Source organism: Balearica regulorum, chromosome 1 (assembly GCF_011004875.1).
Source record: "Balearica regulorum gibbericeps isolate bBalReg1 chromosome 1, bBalReg1.pri, whole genome shotgun sequence".
Classification (NCBI taxonomy): domain Eukaryota; kingdom Metazoa; phylum Chordata; class Aves; order Gruiformes; family Gruidae; genus Balearica; species Balearica regulorum.
Window position 1 is genome coordinate 194,861,777 of NC_046184.1, and position 17,931 is coordinate 194,879,707.

The 17,931-nt window shown below is 48.8% G+C and overlaps 1 protein-coding gene across 1 annotated transcript; it reads right to left on the bottom strand.

The window, feature by feature from the left end:
* Window positions 1-2,293: 2,293 nt before the first annotated feature.
* Window positions 2,294-11,388, bottom strand: ALOX5AP (arachidonate 5-lipoxygenase activating protein). Its single transcript, XM_010306968.2, has 5 exons — window positions 11,241-11,388; window positions 6,112-6,211; window positions 4,817-4,887; window positions 3,769-3,850; window positions 2,294-3,145 (listed from the first exon to the last, which is right to left on the bottom strand). The coding sequence occupies exons 1-5, from the start codon at window positions 11,308-11,310 to the stop codon at window positions 2,983-2,985; spliced, it is 486 nt and encodes a 161-aa protein (XP_010305270.1). The 5' UTR covers window positions 11,311-11,388; the 3' UTR covers window positions 2,294-2,982.
* Between the last annotated feature and the right edge of the window lie 6,543 nt (window positions 11,389-17,931).

Genomic DNA, 17,931 nt, shown 5'->3' on the forward strand with positions numbered 1-17,931 from the left:
ATGTACCTGGGATTTCGATGCACGAACAGCCACACGGCAATGATAGTGGCACGCCATGGCGAGGATCTGGGGCATGGCTGGTGGAGCAGAGCCCACAGCCTGGCAGCACGGCGAACAGGACGATCAGCAGCATCACTGCGAGCAGCAGCACGGGAAAATGACAGCGGTTTGCATGCTGTCCCGGCTCCAGGCCAGGAGGTGCTGTGCCAGGCACTGCACCCAACATGGGTGCTAGCCCCAGGAGCTTGCTAGCCAGCCTTGAACAGGAGCTGTCAGAGGGGACTGCCGCTTCTGCCACCAGTAACATCCTCACACCCAATGCAGCTCAGTTCATCCTAGCGTGTTCGTGTGTATGTGGCCCCAGTATGTGCTCGTACATCTTCTACAGTAGTATGTTTTTTTGCATGTGGATCTATAGAATCATAGAAGAGTTTGGATTGGAAGGGACCTTTAAAGGTCATCTAGTCCAGCCCCCCTGGAGTGAGTCTGTGTTTGTGGCTTTCTGAGTAGCTGGTGTGCAAAGTACCGCCCAGATCAGGGTGGTTTTACCGCCGAAAACAAAAACTGGAATTGTCTAACATGGTGGGGAAAGCCCAAATAGCACTGATGTTGCCTTCCTCTCATAGAAAGAATGGGAAGGCAAATGCAACCACAAGGCCTGCCTGTAACATGGCAAACACAGCGTGACGTTCACAGAGAATTTACATAGCAATCCATTCATGTACCACCTGTTTGTCTGATACTATCACCATTTCCATTTATAAATAGATGGAAAATAGATTTTGCCTACGTTTTCATCTCATTTATTATCACAAAGGCTTTGAGTAAGTAGGAGATATTCTTGCAAAATAAATGATTACAGCAAAAGATGGCCCTTGGTTCCCTTGGAAGATGACCTGATCTTACCTAAATACAGCTGTGTAGAAACTAACCATTGAGTCAACAAAGAGGCCTAAGACTGCTGGGATAGATTATCTGACCCAAAATAGACATTTGAATCCTCTGCCCTTTATAGCTGGCTGGTGGATCACCTCTTCTCGTGCTAGCAGGAGACATCAGCAGGAGCTCAAGTGAGCTGCTTCCTGCTGTAGAGGACAAAAAGGCACCAGGGAACACTCATCCAGCTGGGGAGACCTGCAAGATGGACACATAGGGTTGGGAGAGCCACCTCCCACAAGCGATGGTCTCCATAAACAAGCCTCAGAACTCAGGGAGACCAGATTGGGTGGAGAGCAGGGACTGTGGTGCTGGTGAAGCATCTCCTGCTCTGAACTGAGTAACGGTGGTGGCAGCGTGAGCCTTTGCTGATAGCAGCAATGCAGAAGAGCTCTGTAACTCCAGGCCACAGAGATTACCCCTCTCCTCCTGAGGTGCTGCTGTCCCTTGGTGGTCTGACCCCACAGGGTGGAGAGGTGGTGGGTCACCACCAAGGACACGTGGCTGCTGATGAGCTATGGAGAGAGAGTGTCAGAGAAGCATGGTGTGAAGCAGTGTTTGCAGTGTGTTACGGTCACTTGAGAAGGAGGAGGGGGAAGGAACATAGGTGCTGTGCCCAGGAATAAGGTATCTCAGCAGCTATAGGTAAGGATGTTAGATTATATTTTTTTAATTACGTATTCTAACCAGTGAGAACATTTATTAGCTAATCATCATGCAATAAATATGTTTATTACTAATCTTTCACATCTAAAATTCCCATAGAAGATAAGAAAAAAGGCGGGGTGTAATTTTGGCAGTGCAAATGGTGAGGTGCAGAGGAGAGCCGCTGCGTGCAAGCGCCTCTGCACCGTCGGGCAGCAACAAAACCCCCCAGCCTTGGTGTGGTACAAAGGCAGGCAGCTTTCTACGCCTCCCCTTGAGAGCAGCTCTGCAAACGCTCTTCTCACATAGCAAGGAGTCTCTGTCCCTCCCAAAGGAGTCATAAAATACAGCTTTATCCATCCTGCATGCGGTAATCAGACAGGCTTAAGAGCTTAAGCACTCATAGGGTAGCAGTGTTTAAAAAGATTTCGCCGTCCTGTTTGCCTACCTTGGTCCACTTCTCTAATCAAACCACTCCTCGGTATAGACTTGTAGGGGCACATTGTTAGTGATGGAGGCAGAAAATTGAGTTTGCTAATAGAGGGGGAGTTGTTAAACGCACATCCTTGTGAGGCCGTGCCCAGGGCGATTAGCAGCTTGCACAAAGAGCCCAGCGTGGCTCTCCTTGCTCCGCTCACCAGCCGGCTGAAGAGCCATGGAGCATTGGGATCACGCACCAGGCGAAGGAGATGGGAGCAAACAGATTTCATCCTTTTAGATTGCTTTATTAAACAAAGCCAAGCAAAACAAAACCAACCCCACCGTCAATACACCAGCTCCTCATTTACACAAGATCCCTTTCCACAGCTCTGGGAGAACAAAAAGGCTGAAGTGTAAATGAGATCAGTGTCGGGAGCCTTACACACATGAATATTTATCAAGGAAGACCAGACAGGGGCCAATTTGCCGCCCTCCTGCAGCAGCGGGAGCTTGGTCGTCAACAAGTGGGAGGGAGAGGGTAGGTGAAGGGGCCGGCCCGTGCCTTTGCATGGGCAGGGGTGTGCAGGATGCTGGCCAAAGGCTGGATAACTGTGGGACCCATCGGTCAGGAAGGATGCTGAGAGGCTCCTGGGTTTGGGAACAAAAGCTAAGTACAATGCAGTTACAAAGCAAGCATACAATGTCCCTTCCAGTCATGCGGTCAGCTTGCAAGCTGCAGTTTATGGAAAAAACTCTAAAGAATTAACTGGAAGTTGTTATCATTCCTTGGGCGTGCCGAGTGATCACGATAAATCTTTTTCTGAAGGAAGAAGCAAGGTTAAATCAAACTACAAAGCCCATCGAGCATGAGATTTACAGCAATCTAAAAGGGTTACGGGTTCATTTCTTAAACAGTTGAATTATAGCCGCTTCTGGGTATCGATATATTAAGCTTGCTGACCCCCTCAGTGCTGGGGGGAGCTAGGGGATGAGCAGCAACGGAGAGATTGCGCTGGTTATCGTTTTTATGTGCATTTCAAAGTCACTTCCAAAAAAGAAGATGAGATAGTAGTTGAGTATTCCAGCCACGGACATGAGGAACAGGAACAAAATGATGCGCTTTCCAAACAAGTAACCGGGAGTGCTGAGGAGACAGAAAGAGGGGACAGCAATTCATTAACGTACGTCACCTCACGTGAGAAGTCCTCAGACTTCAAACTCTGCTGTTGAGACCAGCTGAAAGACAGAGGGGACTGAGACAGAGGGGGCAAATTTCTGCCTTGTCTTGCATTGCAAGGCAGCTGCGAGCTCCTAAATGCCATTTTCAGGATCCATTTGGATTTGGCCCCCTGTGCTCAGCGTAGGCTGCTGCTTACAAAAGTGGCTGTTCAGAGGGACTTCTATGTCTTCTCAACCATAACAGGCTGTGGGACAACCTTGTTCCACACGTGTGTAATGAGCTTCATTAATATAAAGGGATGATCTTGTGCAAATAGCGGCACAAACATGCAAACGCGTGAGTTTGCAGAGGCTGTGAGCACGAGCTGCTGAAGCAGCCGCTCTGTTCCTGCAGCTCCCCTGACCCCAGTGCAGCTGCACCCCTCAGCTCCTACCATGCACTCAGAAGAGGGGGGGCTTTCCTGCACTACCCTGTGCAAGCAGCCGTCGCAGGCAGCACCATGAGCTGCTGTGCCTGTGGAAGTGGCAGCGTCCGGCTGTGCTGCCGCCGCATCCCAGAGTTTGTAAAGATGCTCTGCAAGTCCTTACCTCTGCGTCCTTTCCCCGAGGTAGCCCACAAAGTACTTCTGCCTCACAAACAAGTACATCAGGCCGGCAAAGGCGGCAGGAGCTGGGTAAAGGGTAAAACAAGGTGTTACAAACACCAGCCCAGGTCTCACCGTACATACTGTCCTCATCTGCTGCCTGGGCTGGACCAGGAAAGGGGAACCTGCCGCCTCGGGCTATGGGATGAGCACTGGAAGCAGAACAGAGAGCCTTTGCATGGGAAAAAGAGCGCTTGCCTTGCCCTCACACCAGCTTTTCTGAAGACTTTGTGGGTGAAATCCTGCCCGCAGTTGTAGAAACCCAATGTGGGTCATGCTGGGCTCAGGAAGGAGGGTGCCAGCTCAGGCATGGCTTTCACCAGAAATAAAAGGCAGCTGATAGATGCACTTCTCTAGGAGCAGGTGGAGGACTATACTATGGTCTAAAACTCATTTCTGAGCACATAAAAAGGGACTTTTCCTCTTTTCTCCCTAATTCTTGCTTTCCCCAAACCTGAAGGCAAAAGCCCCTCTTATGGTCAAGAAACTCCTCTCTTGCAGAAAGAATTGCCATGGACTCCAGGAAAGTACTCATATTAATCTTAGGACAATTCAAATTGCATTGAAGGGGATCATATTTAGAGATGAAGGTAAATACTCCTGGGCTGCCTTCGGCACTGGGAAGGGCTGTCAGCTCTGGCAATTTAACCAAATGAGCCCATTTCCAGTCCCAGGGGTGAGTAACATGGCATCCAGCATTCAATTACTAAACCCTCCACCCAAAACAGAGATATCTCATCTGTAATGCCTATATGGGAAATGTTCCTGGCCCAGATTGTCCAGAGACACATCTGGGCATACATCTGTTGGCATAAATCGTGCCAGGGAGTGTGCTGCTAATTAAACAGCATGGGTAGCTGCAGGACAGGTGGGTGAGACTGGTCCCCCCGCTGCAGGAGAATTTGGTCCCTGCAAGTGTAACCTCCGAAATGCTCACCATCTCTTGCTGAAAGTGGTGCAAGGTTGAAGAGGGAAAAAAACCTGTGTGTTACCTTGGCTGCAGAGAAGGCCAGCACACCAAAGCATGGCCAGAAACGTGGGGTACGTGTGTCCGCAGTTCTGGCTAGAAAGGAATTTGTCAGAGAGAAATCAGAACACAGGGAAAATACAAACAAAATGTACAAAACAACATGTTTCACCATCAAAAGATGGTGGGGTGTGAATTTGGGCTGTGCGAACGCTGCTGTGGGTGGGCTTCTACCCCTGAGCGGTGGGAGGCCCCCGACCTGCCTGCGGCTGCTCTGGGGCAGGCAGCTGCCAGGGGCTGGCTGGGTGTCCGTGAACACGGCGGCTGCCTCACCTGCAGGGCTGCTTCCCTGTTTCCTCACTCGGATAATGGATGCCTTTGTCCAGCCTGATGAGGAAAACAAACTGCCCCACGCACACGTCTGGCACCTGTGAAAGCCGCTTTCCTCCTCTAACCTGTTTGATCACGGCACATGTATAATAGATGCTGTGTGCTTTATTGGCTTGGAAAATCCTTGTAATTAAGTCATATTAATCAAGCTATTGGCATTGAAAGCTGCATGAAACCAACAAAAGGAGAATTGCACCGCAAATAGGAGTGTCTCAGAGTTAACTGGTCTTTGCAAGGGAACAGGAATGATTTCCAGATGCTTCCTTCAGCTGGGAATGCTTTCCGAGAGGGAAACGCTCTGCCCTTGGCAGAGGTTGCACACCTGGGAAGGGCAGCACTTGGACGTCCCATCCGGTTTCAAGCTCATCATCAGTACTTCATGGGTAATAAAAAATATTTTATGTTCTTCTGGGTTGGAATTAATTTTCCCCTCTGCTCTCTCTGAAGGTATGTCAAAGACAAGAGGTATGGATGTGATGAAGAAGCTGAGCGCCACGTGCTGAGGGAGCTGCTGGGGTTTGTACAAGCTCTGCCACCGACCTGCTCCTCAGCAAGTTGTCATCTCTCTGCCAGCTCTTCCCTTTTGAGCCGCAGTGCCCTTGGGACACCGGCTGTGCTATTATCACACTTCCAGCATTAGCTACTGCTGGGTGAAATGGTTCCCAAATGAAGGGACATAGGGGCTGCAAGTCCAATATAAATACAGCATATGGTGTCCAGATGGGAGCTAGGTTCACCAGCAAACATACTGGAGAACCACAGGTCTGAACACTGCCGCAATGCCTGCAGCAAGGGATTGTGGACAAAGCCTTCATCTGAGGGTATTTGGACCCCACCTCTGGACCCCTGAAGGGTTTGGATTAAACCTTAATGAAGAGAGAGAAAAACCCCGCTCTGCTCCCACCAGCTCCTCAGCGCTTGCCTACTCACTTGGCAGTGTAGACACGGTCGAAGGCGGAGGATCCCGGCCGCTGGAACCCCTTGCCGTTGCAGTGTTTGCTTTCATGCTCCACTTTGCTAGCAAAAAAAGCTGTCAAAAAAACACAAAGTATTTGATCTAAGATGTAATTTGGAGATATTGCAGAAGCTGGGCTTTGTGGGCTCAGCTCTGTTCTCATGAGCATCCAGGCTGGATGGCAGAAGAAGTGCAGGATGTGGCCAGCGTGCTTGCTCTGTCACCAAGGTATAACCAAACCCACTGTGCAAGGGCGCAGTGTGATGTAACCTCAGATGTCCCCATGTGTTAAGATGTGACTGGCAGCAGGTTCTCACCTCTGAGCCCTGCTTCATCCCCGCACTGCACTTCTGGCAGCCCGCACCTCTGTCTGCTGCACAAGTACAGCCCAGACTCAGTCCTTTGTGCCCACAGTGGGGAAAAAGCTTTCCAGTCAGAGCTGCCAAACCCAATTCTCACTGTCTAATAGAGCAGGGAGACAAGGGAGCCTCTTCTCTTGTAGTGATACCCATTTGCCAAACCAGGGACATCCTGCAGCTGGTTCATTTTCCAGAAAGCCCCATTGAAAACCTGACCCTGATGGCTGATCTCTATGTGTCCATATTGTATGTATCCTCCTTTTAAGCAACAGTGTTGTGTCAGGTTGTTAGCTGCTGCAAAAATGCAGCACCTCAAGATGATGTATCATGTGCTTGACAAACATGTTTTATCTGATGACACTAAACCAGAGACCATCAATCATGTGTCTAAATACATCCGACAGAGCCCTGGACAGGCTACAAGCTGCAAGCTTTGTATTATTGTGCATCCCATCTCAGTGTACCCAAATAACTCTATGGTTTAGAATATTAGCCAAAGATATATATAAAAGATAAACCATCAGGAAATACATTATTATAACAATAGAAGTAAACTTGATAAGCTGCAGGATTTCATCCCTGGTGTCTGAAGAGTTACCTCTTTTTTCCCCCTCACTGATGCTGTAAGCAAGTAGGTCTTTTGTACTTCCATTGCCCTCACTAAAAGCTAATGAGTTTTTTGCCTTCCAATATCGAGTGATTCCCTGGGTACATACGGCCTTTCTCCAGAAAAACCCACAGTGCTTTAAGCCAGTGTCCCTACTCTGAGCCAGGCTGCAGACCCTCCCACTGCCACCAGTGAGGTGCACTGGCTGGCTCCTGGAGGACCCAGAGCAGGCAACGTCCAGTGGCACAGCCACCAAGACCTCTCAGCATCTCCATCCGCCCACCACCCCACCCTTTGGCATGAGGTTATAAACCTGCCTACATGATCTAAGAGGACCTAGTTGAAGAGGACTAGGTTGAACGACTTTGTTTTGCCCAGTGCAAAGCTGCAGTCATGGGAAACCACTTCCTGCAGGTCTGGGACTGCATGGACTCACTGGGATATGTAGCATACCTTTTCCCTTCCTTTCAGCGTCTATGTGAAATCACTAGAAGATGCCACAGCTTCAGAGAAAGCCAAGAGTAAGCTATATATATCTCCTTCTGTGCTGCTGCAGGTGCTGCCACTTCCTAAATGCCAGCATGCCACTCTAGAGAGGCTCTGCGTTGTTGAGAGCCATCGGGCTGAACATGGACGTGGTCAACAAGGACAAGAGCTTGGAAGTGCTGGTGGTGACACTTCCGGTGCACAGTCTCTGGGATCAGCACTGGGCAGGCCTGGGTGTGCTGGGTCTCCTGGGAAGGATCTGGCTGTGGAGGTCCAGGCATCTGTCCTGGAAGCTCTTGCCATCTCTGACGTGATGTATGGATCCTTGGTCAAAGGACTGGGCAGTAGGGAAAGGACAGAGGTAGGGTTATCACATACACCTGCACCATGGATGTTTTGGATGAGGATTTGTCTCACCTCACTTCAGAGACATCGAGGAGTGCTGGGGAGATGGATGTTTTCCTTCTGTAAAGAGTGGTTGACAGAGGGAAACAGAAGAAAGGCACTTTGAGAGGTCAATCCATCCCTCAGAGAGCTACCAGCATGAGAGAAACCACCCCACTGGAGTGCTCATCTTTCTCTGTTGACTCAACAAAGAGCTTAAACAACCACCTCACACGAGGTGTTGTCATAGTTTAGCCCTAGCTGGCAGCTAGGCAGCCAGCAGCTAAGCACTATGCAGCCACTCACTCAATCTTACCCTCCATCCCCAGCCCCAGTGAGATGGGGATGAGAACTGGAAGAAAAAGGTAAAAGTCATGGGTTGGGATAAGGACAGTTTAATAGGACAGCAAAGAGAGAGGGAAATAACATCAATACTAATAAAAGAATATACAAAGCAGGTGATACACAATGTAATTTGCTCACCACCCAGAACCCAGTGCCCAGCCCAGCCCTGAGCAGAGATCCCTCGTCCCCGGCCAGCTCTCCTCCTGACATGCTGGGCATGACATCATAGGGTATTGAATAGCTCTTTGGCTAGTTTGGGTCAGCTGTCCTGGCTGCGCCCCCTCCCAGCTTCTTGTGAAAATTAACTCTATCCCAGCCAAAAATCAGGACAAGTGTCCACCTCTTAGCTAGCGAAAATTCCTGGGTTGATTATCTCCAACCCACCACAGTGGCTGTATTTCCTCAGGACCATGTGGACCCCCAAGGTGAGGGCAATGAATTGGAGGGGAATCCAGCATCTCACCGTCATATGGAGAAGTAAAGCCTCCTGCTTCAAGTGAGCTTTTTGCCCTGAAAGTGGCTCCCCAGATCTGTGGCTCCTTAGCCCTATCAACCTCACACGCCCCGCAGGCTCCCAAAATTTTGCCAGAAGGCAGCCTGAGAGGTGGGTCCTGGCTGCCTAAGGCTCAGCCGGGCTGAAGCTCTGCAGAGGACGAGAGCAGGGCTGACAGACCACATCCAGGGGTGGCCCTCGCTGCAGGTCTGCGCTCCCATCTCAGCAGCGTTGGGCTCCTGTTAACCTAGCGCTGGGGAAATGGGAGACTACAGCATGAAGCAGCTTGCAACACCAGGGTTATATTTCCTGCTCTTTACTCCGAACCTCAAGGCAGGAGGGTGATTTCACAAGCTGGCATGAGATCAGTGAGTAGAGCAGGGCTGGAGCTGAGGGGTTTAGTTCAGCCCAGCTGTACCAGGAGATGATGCCCTGAGCCTGAACCACTGCAGTCCCACTCTGGTCAAGTTAACGTTCAGTCCAAGCCTGGTTGTTTCACAAGTTCATGCCAACAGAAACCATGCGCTGAAGTTCCAGCCTAATGAGTGCTGGCAAACCTGCAGGTTGCCCCTTCTTTCCATTGACTTTGCTTTGATTCCTCCATCCCATTCTGCTCAGTGATGACCACTGATTTTCCCTGAAAGGTGCTGAATTGCAACATCTCTCTGATGCAAGAACAAAACCTAGAGGTACACGTGTGACTCACCAGCACCCGGCCACACGAGTCACTCCGTAGGATACGGAGATTCCTGACACAAACAAGGTGACAGTAAATGGACATCAGACTGGGGCAGCACCACAGCCCACTTCCAACTTTGGGAATAACAGCATTCACCCCAACTGTTTTCTAATCCTGCACCAAACGCAGAAAAGCATATAAACCCAAATTTATGTGGTACTAACTTCACGTACTTAAAGACAGTCAAGCAGATACCCAAGTGCTTTGCTGAACCACAGCCACAGTAAGAGTTCAGTACAACTGATATCCTCTGATAAGCATTTCTACTGCCATAATTATTGCATTTGTTGCAGGACTGCATATCAGTACAGTCTTTCTAGACAGAAAGCTTGGGAGGAGGAAATCAGATGATGCAAGGTCTGAAGTCATGGTTTAGGGCTATGTGCCACTTGTGCTTGGCACACTAAGTCTTCTGCCAAGTGCTGCGCTGCCCATTTGCAGCAGTTGGGTCAATAATCTCACAGACAGATTTCCATGAGGTAAAAGTGTGTGTTGGGCTGGAAGGCAAATGCCTGAGTTTCAGAGTGAGATGAAAAAACTCTATATCAAGAAATGTATATTTGACACAGTTTTTTAATTGCAGGATGTGCTCTGATCTCAATGTACTGTATTCTGGTGACATCACACATTGTGCATTTACCAGAAAACAGCATTGTGTTAAACGATGTAGCATTCAGTGCCTATGTCAAAACCAAACCAGTCTGCATCTCTTTTTTTTGCTCTCTGGCAGCCAGGCTTATGCTGAGGCTCCCACCACTTCCCCTCTCTGCAGCAGCCCAGAAATAGACCATTTCCTAGGACTAAGCATGGGGTTTCCGCTCAGTGGGAATCTCCCATTTGTACCAAGAAACCTTCACAGAAGATTTCTAGCATTTGCATCAGGCCCCCATCCCACTGCTGACTCTCCTTGAACCTGGGCGATCTCAGTGCAGCTGGGGTAAAACTCACTCCCTTCTCTGTATTCTGGACACAATCTCCTGCTAAAATTATTAAGTATTTGTAAGAGACAATGATCAAGTTAAAACCAGATTTGCACAAGAGAGAAAGGTGCTGTTTTATTTTATGAAGAATAGCATGGACTATAGAGGTCTGAATAAGAGCTAAAAATAGGAAACTTCTCCATTGCAGCAAATGCGCAGTGTTCTTGGGACTACAGTTAATTGAGATTAGTTGGACTATAGGACCTGGAGATGCAGGAAAGCAGGACAGCTGCCCGCCCACAAACAAGCCGTACAGGCTCCTCCGATGAGCCGGTGCAGTTTTGCTCCCGTGCCCAGGTCTGACCCATCAGAGCCCCTCAGGGCCCTGGCCCCTTCCCATGGTAGCAGGGCTCCAGCTGGAGAGCAGCCCTGGCTGCCCACATTAGGGACTTTAGCGAGGAAAGGAGGTCCCAGTCATCAGTTCTACATGCATATCATCACACCGTACCCCAGCATATTAGTCCTTTCATTAGCTGACATATGTATAACAAACTTACTCTAGAATATTGCAGAGTAGGACCGTGCGACTGCCAAGGTACTGCACAACAGCATGCAAAATTATATGCTTAGAATATTGTTTCTAAAGCCAAAGTCATACCTAAGCACACACACACTTACAGCCAGAGATCCAAAGATCAGATCAGCATATATCATACTGACTTTTTCTCAGCTCCCTTTTAGTCCTTCAATAAATGCTTATTTTTGCCTTACCATTCTGGACCACACTTATCAAGGTGACGATGGCGAGCAGGACAACGCTTCCCAGAGTTTCCTGGTCCATTTTGCGAATGGGCTGTTGGGGTGGATGGTGCAGCCTCGTCAGCAGCTCAGTCCTGCAAGCACAGAAGGAGGAAGTGAAGGTCTTTCTTATCTTGCATCATGAAACACTTCCTATGGCTTCACAGGAGAGTGGCAGCACCCTGCCTGTCAGAGCAACACAGCCGCAGGCTCACTTACTCACTCATCATACACAGATGAAGCTCAGAGAAACAAGAGATAATATGTCTGTGATCTAAGAGGATACATCATGTTGAAAGATATCTATTGCCCTTCCTGCACTGAAGTAAAATTACAACCCTGTTATCTAAAGTATGTCTGGGCATTTGGCTAGTTGTGTGTGTGGAACAGTGGAAAGGCTGGAAGACACCAGCCAGGCTACATTGCCTGCAAGTATGCATGTCAGTATTGCCTGCAAGGCATGTCATTGCCTGCAAGTGCTTGATCACCCCACAAGTAGCTGGGAGGAGAAATAATGTTGGTGAGTCTCAGTAACACTGCTGCTCTCAGATGTGCGCCCTCTGTTAAAGCAGTGTCTTCACCCTAGGTTTCCCACAGCAGAGTTTCAGGCTCTAAGTCACATGCGATAACTCATCTGGGTGTTACAGCGGTTGTAACAGCTCAAGCTGGGTGCCTCCACAGAGGGACCCCAAAAAAAAGAAACCCCTGGGAAATTATACTCTTACAATCTGAGTTCTCCTCCCCCCCAGGCGACAGTTCAGACCAGTAGTACTATTAGGGTCTGGGGTCTTCCCATTCTTCACTGGGTCCTTTCTTGGTCTCTAGGTGGGCCACTTCTTCTCTCTTAAAGTTGCCACTTCTGCTGACGGTTGTAGCTTCCTTGTATTCCGGCTTAAACCTGCTCTGGGGCCTTCTTTTACTTATCTAGGCAAAAGTTCAATAAAAATTCAATATATCTAGGTGAAATCATGGCTTGTGGCCTAAGGTTTTGGCAAATTTAGCCACTTATGTTAAGCTAGTTATGCCAACAGTTAGCTGGCTAGTTATGCTAAGCTTGACAACTAATATTTCCCAAGACCTCCCTGGCCACAACTCCATCAGCCTCACCAGTGAGGAGACCCCACATCTCCAAGGTCACAAGGAAAAGCTCCTGATCCATCTGGCATATTTGAACAGGCAGTACACAAATGCCGTGAGCATCGTGGGTAGACACAAAAATAAGTCTTTCATTACAAGGGGTGGATCCTGCCTCCTTCCCCCCCACAAATAACTCCCTGGAAGACAATGGCGGCTGCCAGCATTCAGCATTTTACAGGCTCAGACTTCACAGTTGTACCCCAATTTCTGTAGTCTGAGCCCAATACGGCTGAATATAATTGCTGCAGCGTGTTCACACCTCAGCTTTGACACCATGGTGGAGATGGCAGGGAAGCACAGGCCGCGGTGTTGGATGGCTGCAGAAAGTCCCACAGTTTCTGCCAGATTGCTGGAAAGCATCCTCATCCAAAGTGCACATTGCCTGCTGACCCTAACTACTCTGCTCCCTTTTGCCCATATTCTGATGGGGAAAAGCCTTATGAAAAATGCTTACCTTTAGTAGGGATTTAACACTAATAAATGTAAAAAAAAAGTAATATTTTCACTGGACTGAGCCCTGGACAACTTTTGTCCCATCTGTCTCTACTCCACCACGTGCTACCCAGAAGGTCTGAGTGCCACCTAGCATCCAAACCATGGCCAGATAACCAATTACCTCTCTCTGGATGGGACACAGCCTGGTAGAAGTTCCCAGCAGGAGCCAAGCTGCAAAATCCATCTTGTTCAACGGGGACATGTTTACATACCATGGTGTTTTTATCCAGTCTCTCTAACATGCAAATTATTATTATCTGTAATATTAGATACGGAAAGCTCTCTGGTACTTTGGGTACAAGCAAATATACAGAAACACGCTGGCTGAGAGGTAGGTGATTAACACTGTGAGCTGTTAATAGGAAAAGGCTGTTTTTCTGGCGGACCTTCCCTACAGTCCATGCAGACATGACTGTGTGAGAAGTGAGGCCATAAATAGTGTCTAGGTTTAGATTTGGCTTGTGATATTTTCTCCAGATTTTTAACTCTTGGCAAATTTGCTTTAGAAAAAAACAAACAAACAAACAAAAACAACCAACAAACTCAAGAACAAAAAGAGCACTTTGAGGATGTTTTTATTTGGACTGAAGTTCTCTTTCTCCCCACAAAATGGTCTTTTCTTACTAGAGCATTAAAGTTTATGTTTTGTGGTCTGCTGAGCACAGGATTGTAGCTGGTATTTAAGGATGGTATTTAATGCTAAGCTTCTACTAATATTCTGAGGAGGAAAACCCATCACCTAAAAGCAGATGCAGAATTAAGTCAAAAGAGGAATATTGCCCAAGTGGAGACCAGTGCTGTGACTGTGAAGAAAGGACCTGTGCATGGACATGGGCAGGCAGGAGGGAGCTGCTGAATGGAGAAGGTGAAGGAGACAGTACAGCAGCAGGATGACTCCCAGTTGTCCTCCCACAGCAGGCACTGATCCTTCTCTTCCTTCTGCCTGTTTTACACTGATGTAAACCTACCAGGCAGCTTGCAGCTTGCTTTTGATTTACAAGGGGCAGTAAAAGCAGATGAACCTGCTCTGAGATCTGCTCCAACTTGCCACGAAAATGCACAAGCTTCCCTGCTTTCAAAGACTTCCCAAAGGTGGCTTCAGTTTGGCAGGAGCCTCATATTAAAGGTGGCAGGAATCAGGCTGCTAAGGTTTGAAGTTGCCATAATGAAAAAAGAAAAAAATCATAAAAACATACTAGGAGTTTATGTCAGCAGGTTTCTGAGCTGGCTGACCCAAGCTCCCTGCCCCTGCCCTTTGTGCTGGCTGGATCACCTCCTTGCTTTCCTGCCGCTCAGTGCCTCTCATCGCATCCTCATCCCCGCTTTGCTCTTCTGCTCTGCCCCTTCCAACTCCTGCCTGTCCCTGGCACCACTTGGCACCGCAGGACCCGCCGGCAGCACCGGCACTTTGCCGGACGCGCTCCAAAGTCATCCCTTGTGTATGCATGGGGGGATACAGAGCTTCACCCTCCTCCCTGCCAAAAAAAAAACCCCCATCACATCAACTCCAGTGCTTGTTAAGCTCATTTCTGGATGTGTAGGGAGAAAAAAAAACTTTGCAAGAGAGAATCTGTTTGGTATGGCTGCCTTAAAATAAGAATTGCAGTTTATGGGGTTTTTTTTAAAGTGCAACATCACTCTGAGGGCTCCGCTTAAGGAAAAGTAGAGGAAATCAAAAGGGTATGAGACACACTGAAGAAAAAACCCCATCCCTTTACCAAGGCAGAGCAGCACTGTTGTAAATATGGTCAGACAGAGCAGAACCCCCTTGAGGAGGGAATATTATCTTTTCGTACCCCTTGGCACTGAAATAGCTGCAAGATGGAAGGAGATTCTGGCAATTTTTTTGCAATCTGGGGAATGGCCCTTGGCAAGGGAGGTCTAAGGTGGAGCCAAAATGACTCTGCAAACAACTTCTGCCATACCCAGACATTAAACTGGTCCCTCTCCCTGAGGCCTAAACATCTGGGGGGCTCTTGTGGGATACACATCCCCTTTTGTGGGATACACACAGGATCACTGTCTGGGTCAGGCAAAGCTGGCACCGCCTGAAAACCCTCTCCATCTGGGAGAAAGGCCGGTGCAAAACACCTCCATCATGTCCCACTTGGCCATTTGAAATAGGGGATTTTCTCAAGAAGGCAAAAATAAAAAGGAGGGAGGGATGGACACCTTGAGGAATAGTGTCCGCATCCGCTGTAACCCCCGGTCTCCAGGCACAGGTAATTCTGTGCTTCAGCAGCTGCCGTCAAACCCCAGCCCTTCTGCTGCCTTGCTATTTGACATCCACATCTTCCTGTCTAAGGAAGATAACCTTGACACAGTCAGCCATGAAGCTCATGAAAATGTGCAAAGCCAGCGAGCTTTTCCAGTTGCGCTGCAAGGCTTCCCGCACATTAATCTCCTCCTCTGGAAATCTTGAACAGCCAATCAAAATAATCCTTTCGTAGAATTGCTTTCATATTGAAGAGGAAAGGACTGTGAACACAGATCTATAAATATCTTTTGGGATGTTCATCTCTCCTCACGCACTTTGCTCAGCGCTCAGCTGCAAGGACTCCAATGAAAGTGTGTCTCCTAATAAAATAAAAGCTGTTTCTGTGAAGTTCCTATATATAAATGTCAGGCGAGACACAGCCGTGACGCTTTATCATAAACGCAATGGGACACAAGCCCCTTGGACTGGTTGGTTAATATTAACACTGTGGTTTGCAAACTGAAAGCACCACAGAACCACCAAATGTATAGTACATATACGTATGTGTATGTGACTACCTGCTGTCACATCAGTCTGCTTCAGCATTGCATCCTTTCCGAAGCCTGACAAAATCCCAAAGGAGAGCATGAACAGAGCTGGAAATGTGAAGTGCAACACGAAGAAAAGGGCAACACTGCAGTTTTTTTAAATGCTGTCTTCATTTTGCACGGCCAAGAGAATGACACCGTGGGAGAAGACAGAGCGCTGCCTCAAAAACCCCTCCTTCTCCACATTTCCCAGACTTCGTCCTTTGTGTTACTGTCTCCATACTCCATTTGTACAAATTCAGTTCAAAACACAGCACTTGAAGACAGAGCCCGTAGTCCCTCCAGGCCCCCCAGTGCAGCCTCCTCCTCACCCTCCGTGTCTCACCTAGTGCTCTCCTGAGTAAAATTTGCCTTTTTCTATAGGCGCTGCACCGCTGACATCCCTGCGGCTGTGCTTCACCCTCGTGCCTGTTTCTTCAGCGCTCCTGCCTCACTGGTGAGCCCCACGCTACCGAGTTTGTGCACCAGGGCTTGCCTCCCCCAGAGCGGTTGTTTGGGCTTATCTTTACTAAATTTCAGCGGGCTGAGCCTGGAGCATTGCTGCAAGCAAGACTAGTGTGAATCTGAGCCCCTCCACCGGGATGCTGGAAACCTGCCTCCAACCTGGGCACATGTGCAGATTTGGTGTTTTCTCTGCCATCAAGAGACCGGAGAACTGAGCAGGGCGCAGGACAGCCCCTCCTGAGGCCTTTTTGGCAAAGCCCCCTGATTTCCCAGGAAGCTATTGATTAGCAGAGCCACCTCATGGGGATTTCCTCTCTGTCATCTTTCTCTCCCTTTCTCCCAAGCAGCAGCTTCTCAGCAGCCATTGTGATACCATGTGGTGTCACTGTGGTGGCCCTCAGACAGCCCCAGCAACCAGCCACCCTGTCACAAGGGAAATTCACAGAGTCACAGAAGGGTTGAGGTTGGAAGGGGCCTCTGGAGGTCATCTGGTCCAACCCCCTGCTCAGGCAGGGCCACCTACAGCAAGTTGCCCAGGGCCATGTCCAGGTGGCTTTTGAATTTCTCCAAGGATGGAGACTCCACGACCTCTCTGGGCAATCTGTGTCAGGCCTTGGTCACCCTCACAGTGAAAGCGAGTTTCCTGATGTACAGGGAACTTCTTGTGTTTCAGACCATTGCCTCTGGTCCTGTCACTGGGGACTACTGAGAAGAGCCTGGCTCCATGCTCTATGCACCCTCCCTTCAGGTATTTCTATACATTGATGAAATCCCCCTGAGCCTTCTCTTCTCCAGGCTGAACAGTCCCAGCTCCTTCAGTCTTTCCTCACAGGAGAGATGCTTCAGTCCCCTCATCATCTTCATGGCCCTTTGCTGGACTGTCTCCAGTATGTTCATATCTCTCTTGTATTGGGCAGCCCAGAACTGGACCCAGCACTCCAGGTGTGGCCTCACCAGTGCTGAGTAGAGAGGAAGGATCACGTCCCTCAACCTGCTGGCAATGCTTTGTCTAATGCAGCTCAGGATACCATTCGCCTTCTTTGCCACAAAGACCCATTGCTGGCTCCTCTTCAACTTGGCGTCCACCTGGATCCCCAAATTCCTTTCTGCAAAGCTGCTTTCCAGCTGAGTGCCCCCAGCATGGAGTTGTTTTTCCCCAGCTGCAGAACTTTGCAATTCCCCCTGTTGAACTTCATGAAGTAGCTGTTGGCCCATTTCTCCAGCCTATTAAGGTCCCTCTGGATAGCAACATGACCCTTTGGTATATCAGCCACTCCCCTGAGTTTGGTGTCATCTGCAAATTTGCTGAGGGTACACTCTGCCCCATCATCCAGATCATTAATGGAGATGTTGAGCAGTATTGATCCCTGGGGTACACCATGAGTTACTGGCCTCCAACTAGATCATGCCACTGATCACCACCCTCTGGGCCCAACTGTTCAGGCAGTTTTCAATCCACCTCACCATATGCTTATCCAACCCATACATTAACAGCTATCTTGTCTGTGAGAATCTTACAGGAGACGATGTCAAAGGCCTTACTGAAGTCCAGGTAGACAATAGCCACTGCCTTCCCTTCATCTACCAGGCCAATCACTTCATCATGGAAGTTTATCAAGTTAGTCAAGCATGACTTTCCCTTGGTGAAGCCATGCTGGCTACTCCTGATGATATCTTTGTCCTTGATGTGCCTGATAGTTTCCAGGATTAGATGATCCATTACGTTCCCATCAGGGTCAATAGACTTATGCATATGCAGGTTGTTTAAGTATTCCCTGACCTG

What these genes read in the sequence shown, in the direction of transcription:
- ALOX5AP (XM_010306968.2), bottom strand. Translation starts at nt 11,310, where the DNA reads ATGGACCAGGAAACTCTGGGAAGCGTTGTCCTGCTCGCCATCGTCACC. An exon ending in GACCGTGTCTACACTGCCAA is followed by an intron (nt 4,888 to 6,111) that starts GTGAGTAGGCAA and finishes ATTCCTTTCTAG; the next exon opens with CCAGAACTGCGGACACACGT. An exon ending in CTCGGGGAAAGGACGCAGAG is followed by an intron (nt 3,146 to 3,768) that starts GTAAGGACTTGC and finishes CTGTCTCCTCAG; the next exon opens with CACTCCCGGTTACTTGTTTG.